This window comes from Orycteropus afer, unplaced genomic scaffold, assembly GCF_000298275.1.
Source record: "Orycteropus afer afer isolate SDZICR_OR568_19922 unplaced genomic scaffold, OryAfe1.0 scaffold00040, whole genome shotgun sequence".
Classification (NCBI taxonomy): Eukaryota; Metazoa; Chordata; class Mammalia; order Tubulidentata; family Orycteropodidae; genus Orycteropus; species Orycteropus afer.
This window is the reverse complement of record NW_006921627.1, coordinates 10,652,955-10,668,172: the sequence shown is the minus strand read 5'-3', so window position 1 is coordinate 10,668,172 and position 15,218 is coordinate 10,652,955. Positions and strand designations below refer to the sequence as shown.

The following is a 15,218-nucleotide window of genomic DNA, read 5'->3' as shown; positions in this document are numbered from 1 at the left end:
GGAGGAAGAGCACTCGAAATGCTCCTTGGAAGCGAGAATGGCCAGACTTCGTCTCACCTATTTTGGTCATGTTGTCAGAAGAGACTACTCCCTGCAGAAGGATGTCATGCTTGGTAGGGTGGAGGGTTGACGAAAGAGGGGAAGGCCTTCAACGAGATGGATTGACATGGTGGCTGTGATGATGGGCTCAAGTATAGCAAGGATCATGGAGCTGGTGTGGGATCAGGCAGTCTATCATTCTGCTGTGCATGGGGTTGCTATGAGTCTGAAACGACTCAACAGCACCTAACAACAACAACAACAACAACCCAGTAATCAATGGGAGTTGCAAAGGTTATGGCTAGAAAAGCCATACTAAGTAATTCACTGCAGGGTGTTTTATTTTTATATTGATGTATAACCCATATTGAAGGCTGCAGTCTTTGATCTTCACTGGAAGGTGCTTCAAGTCCTGATCTTCACTTTCAGCAAGCAAAGTTGTATCATCTGAATATCGTGGGTTGTTAATGACTCTTCCTCCAATCCTGATGCTGCATTCTTTTTCATGTAGTCCAGCTTCTCAGAGTGTTGCTCAGCATACAGATGGAGTAAGTATAGTGAAAGGATACAACCCTGATACACCTTTGCTGATGCCACTCCATGGAAGGAAGACCACGCAATCTACTTCTGTAAAGATTTACTGCCTTGGAAATCCAATAGGGTTTGTTATGAGTTGGAATCAGCTCAGTGGCAGTGGGTTTTGGTTTTTGGTTTAGTATCCCTTTGTTCTGTTTGAACAACTGTTTCTCAGTCTAGTATAAGTTCCACAAGAGGACAGTCAAGAAAACAAAAATCCTCACAACAAGACCAATGAACAATATTGAGATAAATGGAGAAAAGATTGAAGTGGTGAAGGATTTCATTTTACTTGAGTCTACAGTCAATGCCCATGGAATCAGCAGTCAAGATATCAAATGGCGTATTTCATTGGGCAAATCTTCTGCGTAAAGGCTCTTTAAAGTGTTAAAAAGCAAACTTGTCACTTTGAGGACTAAGGTGTGCCTGGCTCAAGCCACAATATTTTCAATCTCCTCATACATATGAAAGCTGGACAATGAGTAAGAAAAATTGAAAAATTGATGGCTTTGAATTATGGTGTTGGTGAAGAATATTGGATATAGCATGGACTGCCAGAAGAATGAATAAATCTGTGTTGAGAGAAGTATAGCCACAATGCTCCTTAGAAGTGAGGATGGTGAGACTTTGTCTCATATACTTTGACATACTATTGGGAGGGACCAGTTCCTGGAGAAGGGCATCACGTTTGGTAAAATAGAGCATCATCAAAGAAGACAAAGACCCTAGAGATGGACTGACACAGTGGCTGAATCATTGGGCTCAAATATAAAATGATTGTGAGGAAGGCACAGGACTGGGCAGTGTTTTGTTCTGTTGTACATAGGGTTGCTATGAGTCAGAACTGACTTAACGATACCTAACAACAACAACCAACAATGACAGCAACAAATGAGTGGTGGGTGAGTAGCTCCAACTCTGCAAATTTCCTCTGGGCATGTCCCTGGTACAGCCATTTCTCCTTCCTCCTATAAGCTCCTCTTAGAACTTAGTGTAGGAGCCCTGGTGGCACAATTTTTAGGTGCTTGGATACTAATGGAAAGGTTCATGGTTAGAATCCACCAGCAGCTCCTGGAGGAAAGACCTCGCAATCTGCTCCCATAAAGATTATAGCCTAGAGAATCCTACAGGGCAGTTCTATTCTGTTCTATAGGGTCATTATGAGTTGGAATTGACTTAATGGTATACAACAACAGAACTCAATATAATGTAGGTTAAAAGATGGAGTCTCAAGTTAGACTCCCTGGCTTTAATCTTGTCTCTGCTGCTTACTACTGTGTGACCTTGGGTTATTTCATCTTTTTAAACCTCAGTTTTCTCATCTACAATTTGAGTATAATAACATTACTACCTGTGGTGGTTAAGTTTGTCTGTCAACTTGGCTTGGCCTGGTTGAGTGGCTGGGCAGCTGGTAGTAGTTATTCCCCATGATGAGACTGAAAAATTAACTCCATGGTGGGACCTACCACAAGTAGCTGAGTAGCTGCTTTAGAGATGTGGTCTGCTTCCCATATAAAAGAATCAGCTTTGGGAATGGTCTCTAGCTTATGGCATGCTTGAACCCTGCATGTAGCCATGTCATTGTTCAGCAGCCTGCCATGCTCTGCCGACCTTGGAACTTTCAATGGACTTGAATTAGTGGCCTGCCATGTTGTTTGGTAATATCGGGACTGTGTTATTTTATTTGTTGACCTTGGGCTTGTTAGCTTCAGCAGCCAGTAGCTGCCTGAGTGGAGAGATGCCTCTAGCTTCAGTGGGCTGGGAGCAAAAGTCAGAGCTGAAGCCCAAGGTTCAGGCTTTGTGAAAGCCCCTAGAGCCTGGCACTTTGAACTTGGACTTTTAGCCTCCCAAACTGTAAGAGAATAAACTGTTTGTTCAAGCCATCCAGTTTGTGGTATGTTCTTGTCAGAGCGTCACTAGGTAACCAGAACACTACCTCATAGAGTTGTGAGGACAAAAAACTGAGATATTTTTAATATTCTTAGAATAGAAAGGCATTCTGGTGGCATAGTGCCTAAGGCATTTCACTGCTAATTAGAAGGTTGGTGGTCCAAACCCACCAGCTGCTCCACTGGAAGGTAGGGCAATCTACTTCCAGAAAATTTACTGCCTTGGAAGTGGGGATTGCTACAAGTTGGAATCGACTTGATGGCAGTGAGTTTGTTTTTGGTTTTGGAGAACAGAACTGACAAATAATACACTGTAAGTAAACAGCATTGTGATTGGTGCTGTTGTTATAGTAGGGAAAGCACTAGACATGGAGTGGATCGGACTACAAGTGATCAAATTCTTACTCTGCCATGCACTAGTCATGTAACCTTGGGCAAGTCTATTTCTCAAGAGATGTCAGTTTTCTCCTCTGGAAAAGATGTTATGAGAATTAGAAATGGTTAAACAAGACAATTGAGGTGAAAGCACTAGGACAGTGGTTGGCCTGCAGTTTGTGTCTATGGCATTGTTTCTCTCTCCTGTCTTCTTTCCTTCCCTCTCTTCTGAGGGAGTTCTGGTGGTGTAGTGCCTAATGCATTTGACTGCTAACTTGAAGGCTGGTGGTTCAAGCCCACCAGCCACTCCTCAGAAGGAAGATTGGGTAATCTACTTCCATAGTGATACCACCTCGGAAACCCAAGGAAGGGTCACTGTAAGTCCAATTGATTTAACGGTAGTGAGTTTTTTTTTTTTTTGTCTTCTTCTAGAGGTGAGTAATGCAAACTAACGGATGGATAAATAGGAATTGTAATAAAATCCCTTCTTTCATTCCTGATATTGCTAACTTTTGTCTTACATTTTCTTGTTCAGTCTGACTAAAAGTTTATCAGTTTTTTGGATCTTTTCTCTATTGCTTTTCTGTTTTCAATTTTATTGATTTCTGCTCTCATATTTATTATGTTTGCTTTGAGTTGCTCTTTTTTTGGTAGTTACTTAAAGTACAAAATTAAATTATTGATACAGAATTTGTTTTTTATATTGTGATAATACATATATAACAAAATATTTGCCATTTCAGCCATTTTTATGTGTACAATTTAGTGACAATTACGTTCACCATGCTGTGCAACCATCACCACTATCCATTTCCAACTTTTTCTTGTTTTGTAAGACAAGCATTCCATACTATAAATTTCCCACTAAACATTGTTTTAATAGCATCCCTCAAATTTTGATATGTTGTGCTTTCATTTTTATTCAGCTGAAAATATTTTCTAATTGCTGTTGTGATTTTTTCTTTGACCCATGGGTTACTTAGAAAGATGTTGTTTACTTCCCAAATAGTTGGTGATTTTCCAGATGTCTTTCTGCTGTTGATTTCTAGTTTAATTTAATTGTGGTCAAGAAACATTTTATTTTTTCAATTGTGATTTAGGTAAAAGTTTATAGGGCAAATAGGGTGTCTATTCAACAATCCATACACATTCTGTTTTGTGAGATTTTCTGCCTTGGAAACCCAAGGAGTGGTTGTGATGAGTTGGGTCCGACTCGACGGCACATAACAACAACAACAAAAAGTCTTTTTAGACGTATTTTCTCTAATCATTTCCTTTCCCCCATGAAATTTTAATATCACAGATATATTGTATATTTGTTTATGTACTGTAGCCTTTTGGTGGACTCCCAAATCATTGTTTTATCTATGTTATTTTGGCTCCCAAAGAACTTCAAACTCTTTGGGAGCAATATTGCTCCCATTGAGAAGGTATGGTTTGGATAGTTATTTATCTTTTAAAGAGATTAAAAATGAGAATTTTAAAAATGTATCCACCCTCATTTTAACTAGTACTGGTGCTCTTTATTCTTTTATGTAGATCCAAACTTCTATCTGGAGCCATACCTCTTTTGCCAGAACTTCCTTTAACATTTTGTATAGTGCTGGTTTGCTGGCAATGAATTCTCTCTGCTTTTGTTAGCTGAAATAATCTTTATTGCACCTTCATTTTTGAAAGACACTTTTGCTGCATATAATATTCTGAGTTGACAGTGATTTTTTTTTCTTTTCTTTCTTTGCATACTCTCAAGATGTCAGTATACTATCTTTTGACTTGCATAGTTTCAATAAATTGGCTGTAAATCTTATCTTTGTTCCTCTGTGTGTAATACTTCTTTTTATCTCTGGCTAATTTAAAGATTTTCTACTTCTGTCTTTGGTTTTCAGAAGTTTGAGTATGCTGTGTTGAAGTAGGTTGGTTTTTACTTTTGTTTTTGTATTTATTCTGCTCAAGGTTCTCTGAACTTCTTGGAATGTAGTTTGTTGTTATTAATTTTGGAAATATCTTAGTTTTACTCAATTCAAGTATTTGTTGTGTCTTACTCTGTTTTTCTTATCCTTCTGAGAATCCAATTACATGTATGATAGACTCTTTGACATCGTTCTACAGTTCCTAAATGCTAGATTTTTTTTCTCTGTGTTTTAGTTTGGGTAATATCTGTTGCCTTCTATTCAGGTTCACTGAGTGTTTCCTTAGCTGTGTTCAGCCTCCTGATAAGTTACCCTAATGAAGAAGATTTTCATATCTGACATCATTTGCTGTTTCTAGCAATTTCTGTTTTACTTTACTGTATTTTTCATCTCTGTTGAAATGTCCATTTTTAATGCATATTATCCATCGTTTAAATTAAATCCTCAGAAGGAAGGTTGGGCATTCCTACTTCTGTAGGGATACTGCCTCGGAAACCCAAGGAGGGGTCGCTATGAGTCGGGGCTGACTCGATGGCAAATAACAACAACAATAGCATACAAATTATAGTTATTTTACAGTCTTGTTTAATAATTTTGACCTCTAGATAAATTTTGCTTTTTGTTAATTATTTCTTGACTTTTTAATCTTTTTATTATTATTAATGAATGCCAGATATTGTGTGTGCAAGGGCAGTGGGAACTTAGGTAAATAGTATTGCTATCTGGAAATAAGCATGCTTCTTCTTCTGTCAGACCATTAGTGGTGGAAGTTGAATTATTCCACTCAGAGATTAAGTTGGGTTGGGATTTTGTTGTTACTAGAGTCATCATTTCCTTGTGGGCTCTGGAATGCTGAAAATTTGTTCTTATTGCTCCTGTTTCACCTTCAGCTTTCAGTTGTCCTTGAATGCCTGTGTCACAAAAGGGGTTTCTCTCTCCATGATCCTGCCCCTCCTGGAAGCCACCTGGTGTTCCATGTTACTAGGTGTTAGGCTTGAGATGAGGCTGGAGGGGACTTTGATTCTCTTGTCCATCCTCAATCTTAGCAGGCCCTGTGCCGCTCGCTGGACCTCAGGGATGGGGCTTTATCAGCATTCCTGCCTTCCTGTCATCCTCTGGAGTTAAACTCTGCCTTTTGTTTATGGGAATTATTGGGTGAAAGAGAGCTTTCTGCTCTTTCCAATAATAACAGACTTCTAATTTGTAATTCTGCAGTATCAGACCCAAGGGGGTTTCTTGCCCATCTACTAGGGGCCAAACAAACAACAACAACAAAATAATAAACCAAACTAGCTTTTGTCTAGATGATTCTGCCTCATGGTGACCCCATGTATGTCAGAATAGAACTGTATTCCATAGGGTTTTCAATGGCTAATTTTTTGGAAGTAGATCACCAGATCTTTCTTCCAAGATGTCTCTGGTGGACTCAAATTGCCAACCATTTAGTTAGCAGCCAAGCTCTTAACCATTTGTACTACCCACAGACTCTCCACCAGGACAAACAGTCTTATATTCAAACCCCTCCTTTGGCTCCAGAAGCTATAGATATTTACATATATCCTAGGTTTGGGACCCTTCTCCACTTGCTTAAGGCTTTTAATTTGAATGAGACAAGGGCTTGGGAAATTTGTGGGTTGTCATGCCCATGTGCTACTAAAGGGATGTTCTACGGTCTTGCCCATTATCTTTCTCAAGAGCACCAGACAGGCTAAAGGAAAAAAGTTGGTGAATGAGGGCAAACTCCTCTTGTGTCTGTAGCTCCTGAAAAGTTGGTGAATGAGGGAAAACTCCTCTTGTGTCTGTAGCCGGGATGATTCAATCCCAGTTACTCTAAACTGCATATTAGCCCACTATTAACCTCTCAGAACTTTTTTTTTTTTTTTTTTTTAAAGAGCTATTCTTATCCTTCTTAACCACTGTTACAATGACTGCCTCTTCCTCTCAGGCTCTGTCAAAGGTAAAGCTGTTCATGTGTCCAGTCTTTCCTTGAAGGAGGTTGTCTTTTTTTCACTCACCTAATTATCTTAGAACATCAGCTCTCTGACAGACTCAAGAAAAGTTTTGATTTCCTAGATTATCCAGATTTCTCTTGTTGTTGTGGTAGAAGCAGTGTTCTCTTGCAGCTCTCTCCATCCTAAGTGGAAGCAAAACCTCTGCTTGTGGATAAATAGATTCTATTTCATGTTCTTTGTACTCTTTTGTACTTCCATCAAAGAGTGGGCTAAGCTCCCACTTTCCCCTTGTGTTTTATGTGAGAGACTCTTGAAAAATGAAGTAGACTGCTCCTCTGTAGATCACTTATTTCTCATCAGACATCTATAATCATCATTTATCTAAGGAAAAAAAATCTCATTTTAGAGACTTGGTGTGATAATTTGCTAAATCTATGAACTAGGCATAAAAAGAACACATGAATTGGTGAGTTTTCTTTATAAAAGAAATTCTTTTTATTTTAAAAGTAATTCATGAACAAAGTAGAGAATTTGAAAAATGTAGAGAGAAAAATGAAGAAATAAAAATCACTCATAATAGTATCTAAGTAAATCATTTTTTAAAAAAAACCCTCAAAGGCCATCGAGTCAATTCTAACTCATAGCAACTCCCTTTGGGTTTCTGAGGCATTAAATCTTTATGGAAGTAGATGGCCAGTCTTCCTTCTGCGGAGTGGCTGGTGGGTTTGAACTGCCAATCTTCTGGTTAGCAGTCATATGCCTTAGGCATCATTATATGTTTTTACATTTTTTCTAGTCTTTACCTATGAATGTGCATATGTTTGTTTTTGTATGCATGCATGCATGCATGCCAGATATATGTTTGTGTCCTTTCTTTAAATAAGCTAGTTCAAAAACTGTGTTTTCCTATGGATCGAATAGTATGGCACTCATGAAATGATTATGTGTTCTTCATATTTTTTCTGGTAAAAATGCCAAAATTTGTGATGTAGTTTTAGTTTGCTCTTAGGGCTAGATTCTTTCTCACAGCTATCTATTTCACATGAACAGCCAAGATAGGTGTGTATATGTGAGTCCAATGGAATGCACTTCATTGCAGAAAAGGTGAGATGTTGATTCCTTCAGCCCTCACCCATGCATTCTCCATTCCTTTTTATTTATGGTGATCCATTGTTGGGTTTCAAACAAATGGAAATAAGGGTCTTTAATATGTGTCTTATTTATTTCTGTTCCAGAAAGTATTTTGGAGAAAAAATTGGACTGTATTTTGCCTGGCTGGGATTATATACATCGTTCCTCATCCCATCTTCTGTAATTGGAGTGATCGTCTTTCTTTATGGATGTGCAACAATTGAAGAAGATATTCCTAGGTAAATCGATTTTAAAGAAAAATGCTCTATTTACATGTTAGTAGTTCGGAGTTTCATCTTAGTTGTGACTACATTTCACATGTCTCCTTCCAAAATCCTTACCCTCTGTCTTTCTCCTTCCCTTACCACACATACAACTTCCCTTCAGAAATAGGTGTGGGAGTTATGGAATCTGGGAATGGCTTAAGAGGTATGCTAGCCATGGTCCATACCATTTCCTGGTTAAGTTCTTGTCCAGAGCCAGGATCTGATGTATGAAGGTGGATAATCTCTTGAAAAAATAACCATCATGTCTGAGAAATTCTTCCCCCTGCTTCATGACTTTCTGATTTCCCATAAGACCCAGGATAGCCACTAGAGTAAAGCTGGGTAGAAATCATATGTCTATATGGTCAAACACTTTGGGAATGAAATGTTGTGATGCTGCCTATAGAAGTAGGAAGTTCTGGAACTGAGAAAGGCTCAGCCTGTGGTTCAGGAAGTCAGAAACTGCAGGAAGTGACAGACTCTATGGTGGGGCTCTTAGAGAGCCAAGAGATAGAACAGGAATTGGTCAGTAGAGGAAAGAGCCTAAGAAGAAACTAAGCCATTAAAATAGCATCCTTTAGGATTGACAGTGTTACTTTTAGTTGAGTGACTGCATAGTTTTATCCCTGAGTCTTAGTTTCTTCAGCTGTAAAATGATAATAATAACAACTATTTCATAGTGTCGTCGTGAAGATTTTAGGAGACAGTGTCTGGCACATAGCAAGAGATTTAAAAATAATTGTTGAATGAATCATGTTTATAGAGACAGAGTACAAAGGACAAAAGAGACATTTAACCAATATTTAGAATTTAAATGTCTTGCCATTTTCAGAATTGTTCTGGAAAACTGATATGTTTAGCATATTTTAATACTCTGTTGGTCACTTAAACAAAAAAGAAGGAATTCATTATATCCATTCTAGGGTTCCTCAAAGAATCCAGTGGCAGGCATGTGGCTGACCTAAGGAACACTGAAAGTAGGGACACCTATTTATCTCCTGTCTCTGAGTCATTCTAGTATTTGTTGGCTTCAGTGCAGATTTTCTCCATTTGAGTGCAAACATTACTGCCAGTATCTCATGGCGGTTATAGTTTAGGGCTTTATACTTAATTGGAGGGCAATAGTTGTTCAGTGGTACAATTCTTGCATTCCATATGGGTCACCTGGGTTCAGATCCCAGCAAGGACTCGTCAGGTGCAACCACCCCCTGTCTATCAGTGGAAGCTCATGTGTTGCTGTGCTGCAGAGCAGGTTTCAGCAGAACCTCTAGATTAAGACAAACTAAGAAGAAATACCTGGTGCCTCCATTGAAAACCCTATGAATCATGATGGTTCAATCTGCACCTGATCATGGGGATGATGCGGGACTGGACAATGCTTCATTCTGTTGTGCATGGTGTCACCAGAAGTCAACAACAACACACTCTATTGATCCCGAATGAAAAAGTCCTATTGGCTCAGCTTGGCTTAGGTGGATGCCCTGGACCAATCAGTTGTGGCTGTGGGACAGATCACACTGTGCCAACGTGGTGTTCCTTCAATAGCCAGGTGGATGAGGTTACTGGACAGACAATGAGTACTCATTGTGGTTGGGAATAGTAATAGGAAAAGTAAAGCCATCCTAAAGGGCTATGATTTTCTTTTAGAGGAAAAGATGTCTACCAGTGGACAGGAATCATGTGATTCTTTCTGCCGCTGGATGAATCTATAGAAATGGTCTTGCAAATTAGATAAACTGGAGATGGCATTGTCTTCTGCCAATCTTTAGAATAAATTTAAATATCTTGTTGTAAGAGACAAAGGTTGAGATATTTTTATGTACAAAACTCCACTGTCATCTGTCAAGTGATATTGACTGTGAGTTCTGGGAACTTTATCACAGGAGACAGGCTGTCAGGGTTCTGCCTTCTGCAGGCCATCTGTCAGGAGAGAAGAGCTAATACTTATTGAATACTACCTTATGCCAGCATGGTGATAGGTGGTGGTTTTTGTATACTAGTTTTCTTTGATCCTATGAGAAATCAAATTTGTAAACTCTATAAGGTAGACATTACTATTCTCATTTAACAGAGATGGAGAAACTAAATGTGGTCACATAACTTGCCCAAGTTCACACAACTAATCATTACAGGGCTGGAATTTGAACCCTGTTATCTACTGTTTCATAGTCTTTGCTTTGTCCAATAAACTGTTAAATCTTATTGGGCATGCCAGGGTGCTTTCTAGAAAACATGGTTTCAGTGTTGTCCTTGCCCAGCTGTGACCTTTAGTGATTGGAGCCTCAGGTTGATGGTAGCAGTGGTAAATGCCATACAATATAGAGACAACTGCCAGTGGAATAGGTGGGGAGCCAGTGTTCTGGTTTCCATCAGGACTTAGAATTTGTGCCCTGGTTCCCAACATTTGACAGTGGCCTCTGCAGCTGGATGTTACCATGGTCTACATATGCTAAAAAGATGCATGTCTGCACATGTGCACACACCAAATATTCTTACATAATTATATATGTATAGGTATATATACATGTAAATCATAGTTGTTAACATGGCAGATGTATATACTGCATGTCAGGGTGTGTGGCATTTTACAAACTATGGCTAGCAATTCTTCAGTGGGTTATGGGATCAGTTTAATAGGTTATTATTATTGTTTTTAAGGAGTAAGAATAAGACAGGAGTCCCTGGGTGGTACAAACAGTTAGGCATTAGACTATTAGCCACAAGTATGGTGGTTTGAACCACCCAGAGATGCCTTGGGAGACAGATCTAACAACCTGCCTCTGAAAGGTCACAGCCTGGAAAGCCCTAAGGAGCAGCTCTACTCTGTACACATGGAGTTGCCATGAGTCGGAACCAACTCAATGGCAACTAACAACAACAGAGTAAGATAGGGCAGGATAGAATGAAATAAAGTATTAGTATTCCTCACACCTAGGAAAGATAAGTATTATTTCATGAAACATTATTTCAGTTATTTAGCTGTGTTCGTGGGAGGTGAATGTATATGTATTTACATACTGGAATATGATTTTTTAAAATATGGGTTACAGTAAAAAGAAAAAAAAGCTTGAAAATGACTGCTATGAAATTGAAATTTTGATTGTTAGATGCAGGGTAAGACATAGCAAATCAGAAAGGTGTAAATAATAGAAAAATATTAAACATTTTACATAGAAATTTTTTAAAACAACTGATTTTTAATCATGTTGTTATGTGCCGTCTAGTCGGACCTGACTCATAACGACCCCTCCTTGGGTTTCCGAGGCAGTATCACTACAGAAGTAGATTACCCCATTTTCCTTCCGAGGAGTGGCTGATGGGTTTGAACTGCCAGCCTTCTGGTTAACAGTCAAGTGCCTTAGGCACTATGCTACCAGAGCTAATCATAGCTATATATATCTATCAGAATTACAAGTTCTATAGGCCTGATGAGAAGCTTACAAAACACCACTCCTCATGAACAGAGGAATATTCTCTAAATTTCAATAATGAGAATCTAAACAAATTCATATGCTGTGTCTGCTGCCGTGGTGGTGCAACATTTAAGCACTCAGTTGCGATCCCAAAGGTTAACAGTTCAAACTCACCCAGTGACTCCATTGGAGAAAGATCTAGTGATCTTCTCTCATAAAGATTACTGCCAAGAAAACCAATGGGACAGTTCTACTCTGTAACATGAGGTTGCTATGTGTCAGAGTCCACTCAACGGCACTTAACAGGAAGTGTCTATCATCCACTCCTATACATGATGAAAAAACTTACGCTATTCTCAGGGCTCTTTTAATAGGTTGCTAATTTTGACATCAGATCTGTAATTTCCTAGGTATGTGCACTTTAAAAAAATGTTTTATTTTGAAATATAGATTCACAGCAAGTTGCAAAGATAGTGCAGAGAGACCTGGTATATCCTTCATTCAGCTTCCCCTAATGGTTATGTCTCACAGAATTACAGTATGATATCAAAACCAGGAAATTGACATTGGTCATATGGAATTTTAAATAGTAACTTTTTTTGTCAAATACTTTGGTAAGTGAGCTATAAGCATTGTAATAATTCCAGTTGTGTGTGATGTGTCTACAGGACTTTACTTATCAAGGGATTGGTTTCATATATAGGTAAAGAAGACTGTAAGATCTTTATTTATTTATTTTAAAAGGCTAATTGAAAAAAAATGATTACTTTAGACCTGGGATCTTAAGAGCAAATATGAGTTTCTAAAATAAAATTTTGAATTTTCTGAATAATTGCCTTATTGTCCCTTCTCCATAGCATAGCCCTGTATCACCTATCTCATGAGCAATGATTTACTCCTTAAGAACACTACTCACTTTGGTGTTTTGGCTCGACTGATTCATCAGGCTACTTATCAACCCTCTTTTGCTTTTTAGAGAAAGTGATGAGTTGAAGAAATATACCATTAGATTCACAGCCCCAGTTACTTCTAACTAGAAATCTGTGGATTATGCAGCTAGTGAATAACCTAGACATGATTTCAATTGTAGGAGGGTTTCCCTTATCTTTCATCTTCTTTAGAGGCTGCCTGTCTTAAGAAATACAAAATCATTTTAACATCGTCTTGAAGTAGAATTTCTCCAGAAGTTAAAATTGCTTGCAGCAAAAAGTAAACACAAACCCAAGCTCTCCAATACAACTAAAGCATTCTGACTTCAAATTGAAATGATTTGAGGAGTATCCATGCTACAGTGGCTGCCATTTTGTTCAAATGATTGATGGTTGACTGTGCTTTAATTTAGAAACTAATAATTTACATAGCACTTGTCTTCAGAGTACTTTGCACCAAGTTAGTTGCTAATAATTTTTTCATTCCTAATCTTTTAGCATTGGATACGCTGGATTAGAATTAGATTGACTAAGATTATCCCTGGGAGCTCTGGTAGCGTAGTGCCTAAGGCACTTGACTACTAACCAGGAGGCTGGAGGTTCAAACCCACCAGCCACTTCTCAGAAGAAAGCTTGGGCAATCTACTTCCGTAGTGATACTGCCTTGGAAACCCAAGGAGGGGTCGCTATGAGTCAGGTCCGACTCGACAGCACATAACAACAACAAGAGTATCCCTCTTCCTAGTCTATACATTTTACAAACTAAACAGTCAAAACTTGAACAACAAAATGAAGTCCCTTTGAAAGGTGGCACTGAGAAACTCCTACGTACTCAGACATGGCTTAAAAGCAAAACTCTACTAGAATTTATTCAAGCAAATCATTTTCTGTGTGAATCTGTTTTTAAAGAGGATCCTCTCCTCTCAGAATGTAGTAACTCCTTCTCAACAACACAGTAAACACTTGTTTGACCCCACAAGACTGAAAATAAACCATGTTCTCCAGTTACCAATAAGAACATGCCCAGGTGAAAATAGCACAGCTGAACTTATTAGGATATTGCTTTTTAATATTTTTTTTTTATCTGAGTGAGTCATTTTTATTGACACTTGCCAATGGAGAGCATAGCAGTGAGTCAATAGAGGAACTAAGATTTATCCTCAGAGACCAGAGTTTCCATTCTCTCACGCAGAAGGCCTTTGCCTGATGTAGACTTCATAGCTCATTAAAAACAGAAGCCTGAAAGCTGGGACAGGATGGACAGTGACAGCCTTCAGTAAATCTCCCAACCTTTGACTTCTTGTTTTTAACCTGTATAAGAATATTTTATTTATTTATTTATTGGCCTTTGACAGTTCCAACCTTTGACTTCTTAATGAATAGACTCAGGCATCCCTTTGGCTTCACAGATTTCATCTCAGCTCCTGCTTTAGGACCCAAGGTACCAGCTTCCTGGCCCTGGGTGGGGGACTCTCACTTGTCAGCCATGCTCTGGAGCACCCTCTGCTGACTCTTTCAATAGAAAACACAGCTGTTCTTTCAGCACAGGATCCCCTGCCTCCTCATCACTGGGTCTGCAGCTGCTCCATGAGAACAGCCAGTGCTTCCTTTTCATGAAATCTTGAGTTTCTCTATCCTTTTCCCTAGAACTGCAAGTTTAACCATCTGCTCATTCACCTGGGGAAATATTACACGTGACAGTAATGATTTTATTTGTTTTTCTACTAGTATAGGGATATTGGGGGAGCTATTTAGGGATGGCTGCTAACCAGAAGGCTGAAGGTTCAGACCCACCAACCACTCCTCAGAAGGAAGGTTGGGCAATCTACTTCCGTAGTGATACTGCCTTGGAAACCCAAGGAGGGGTCGCTATGAGTCAAGTCCAACTTGATGGCACATAACAACAACATTTAGGGCTGGCAGTTCTTCGGTTCTTATTCTAAACATTCATATGAGTCTAAATTTATCGAGTCCCCTTAATCACCTCACCTAATGGATAAATGGAATTTTTAACATATTCACCAGCCCATTAAATGGAAATGTATGGACAACAGGTTGGCATTATTTGTCTCATGCTTCTCTTTCCAGGTATCATAGAACCTAGGCCTTGGAAGGCTTTGTTTTACTATTTTATTTTTCCTTATCCCATTTGTAATTATGGTAATTCTGATTTTATAAAACCAAAGAGTTGCCACCAAGTTGACACTGACTTATGGCAACCTCATTTATGCCAGAATAGAACTGTGTTCCATAGCATTTTCAATAGCTGATTTTTTGGAAGCAGATCACCAAGTCTTTCTTCTTTTGACGTATCTCTGGGTGGACTTGAACCTCTAACCTTTCAATTAACATCTGAACTCATTAACTGTTTACACAACTGAGGGACTCAATTCTGATTAGGTTGAGACTATTAATTCCCATTCTACAAGAGCTTCCACCTCCAAATCCATGACTGTGCTTACTCCACTTGGAGACTAACTCCATTCTTCTTCACATGGCTTTTCCTTCTAGAAGTAAGAGCTTATGCTGATTCAACCACACACTCATGTTTCTCCTTGTTACCGGTATTCACAGAGACACTCAGTAGGGTTTAAGATGACAACCTGTGCCTGAAGAATGAATGATGAGATCTATTGTTAAACCAGTGATTCATTTGCAACTATTAATGTTCCTTGCGGCCTCATAGATTCAAGATATCTTGAAAAAACTTTTATAAAACATCATTAAATCCATATCTC

The 15,218-nt window shown here is 38.8% G+C and overlaps 1 protein-coding gene across 1 annotated transcript in view; it reads left to right on the top strand.

The window, feature by feature from the left end:
• The window catches only part of ANO2 (anoctamin 2), a 556,059-nt gene that overhangs the window by 269,136 nt on the left and 271,705 nt on the right, over positions 1 to 15,218 (top strand). Inside the window, exon 10 of the mRNA XM_007937086.1 lies at positions 7,977 to 8,111. Coding sequence (XP_007935277.1) covers positions 7,977 to 8,111 — 135 coding nt within the window. The remainder of the gene's footprint in view (positions 1 to 7,976; positions 8,112 to 15,218) is intronic.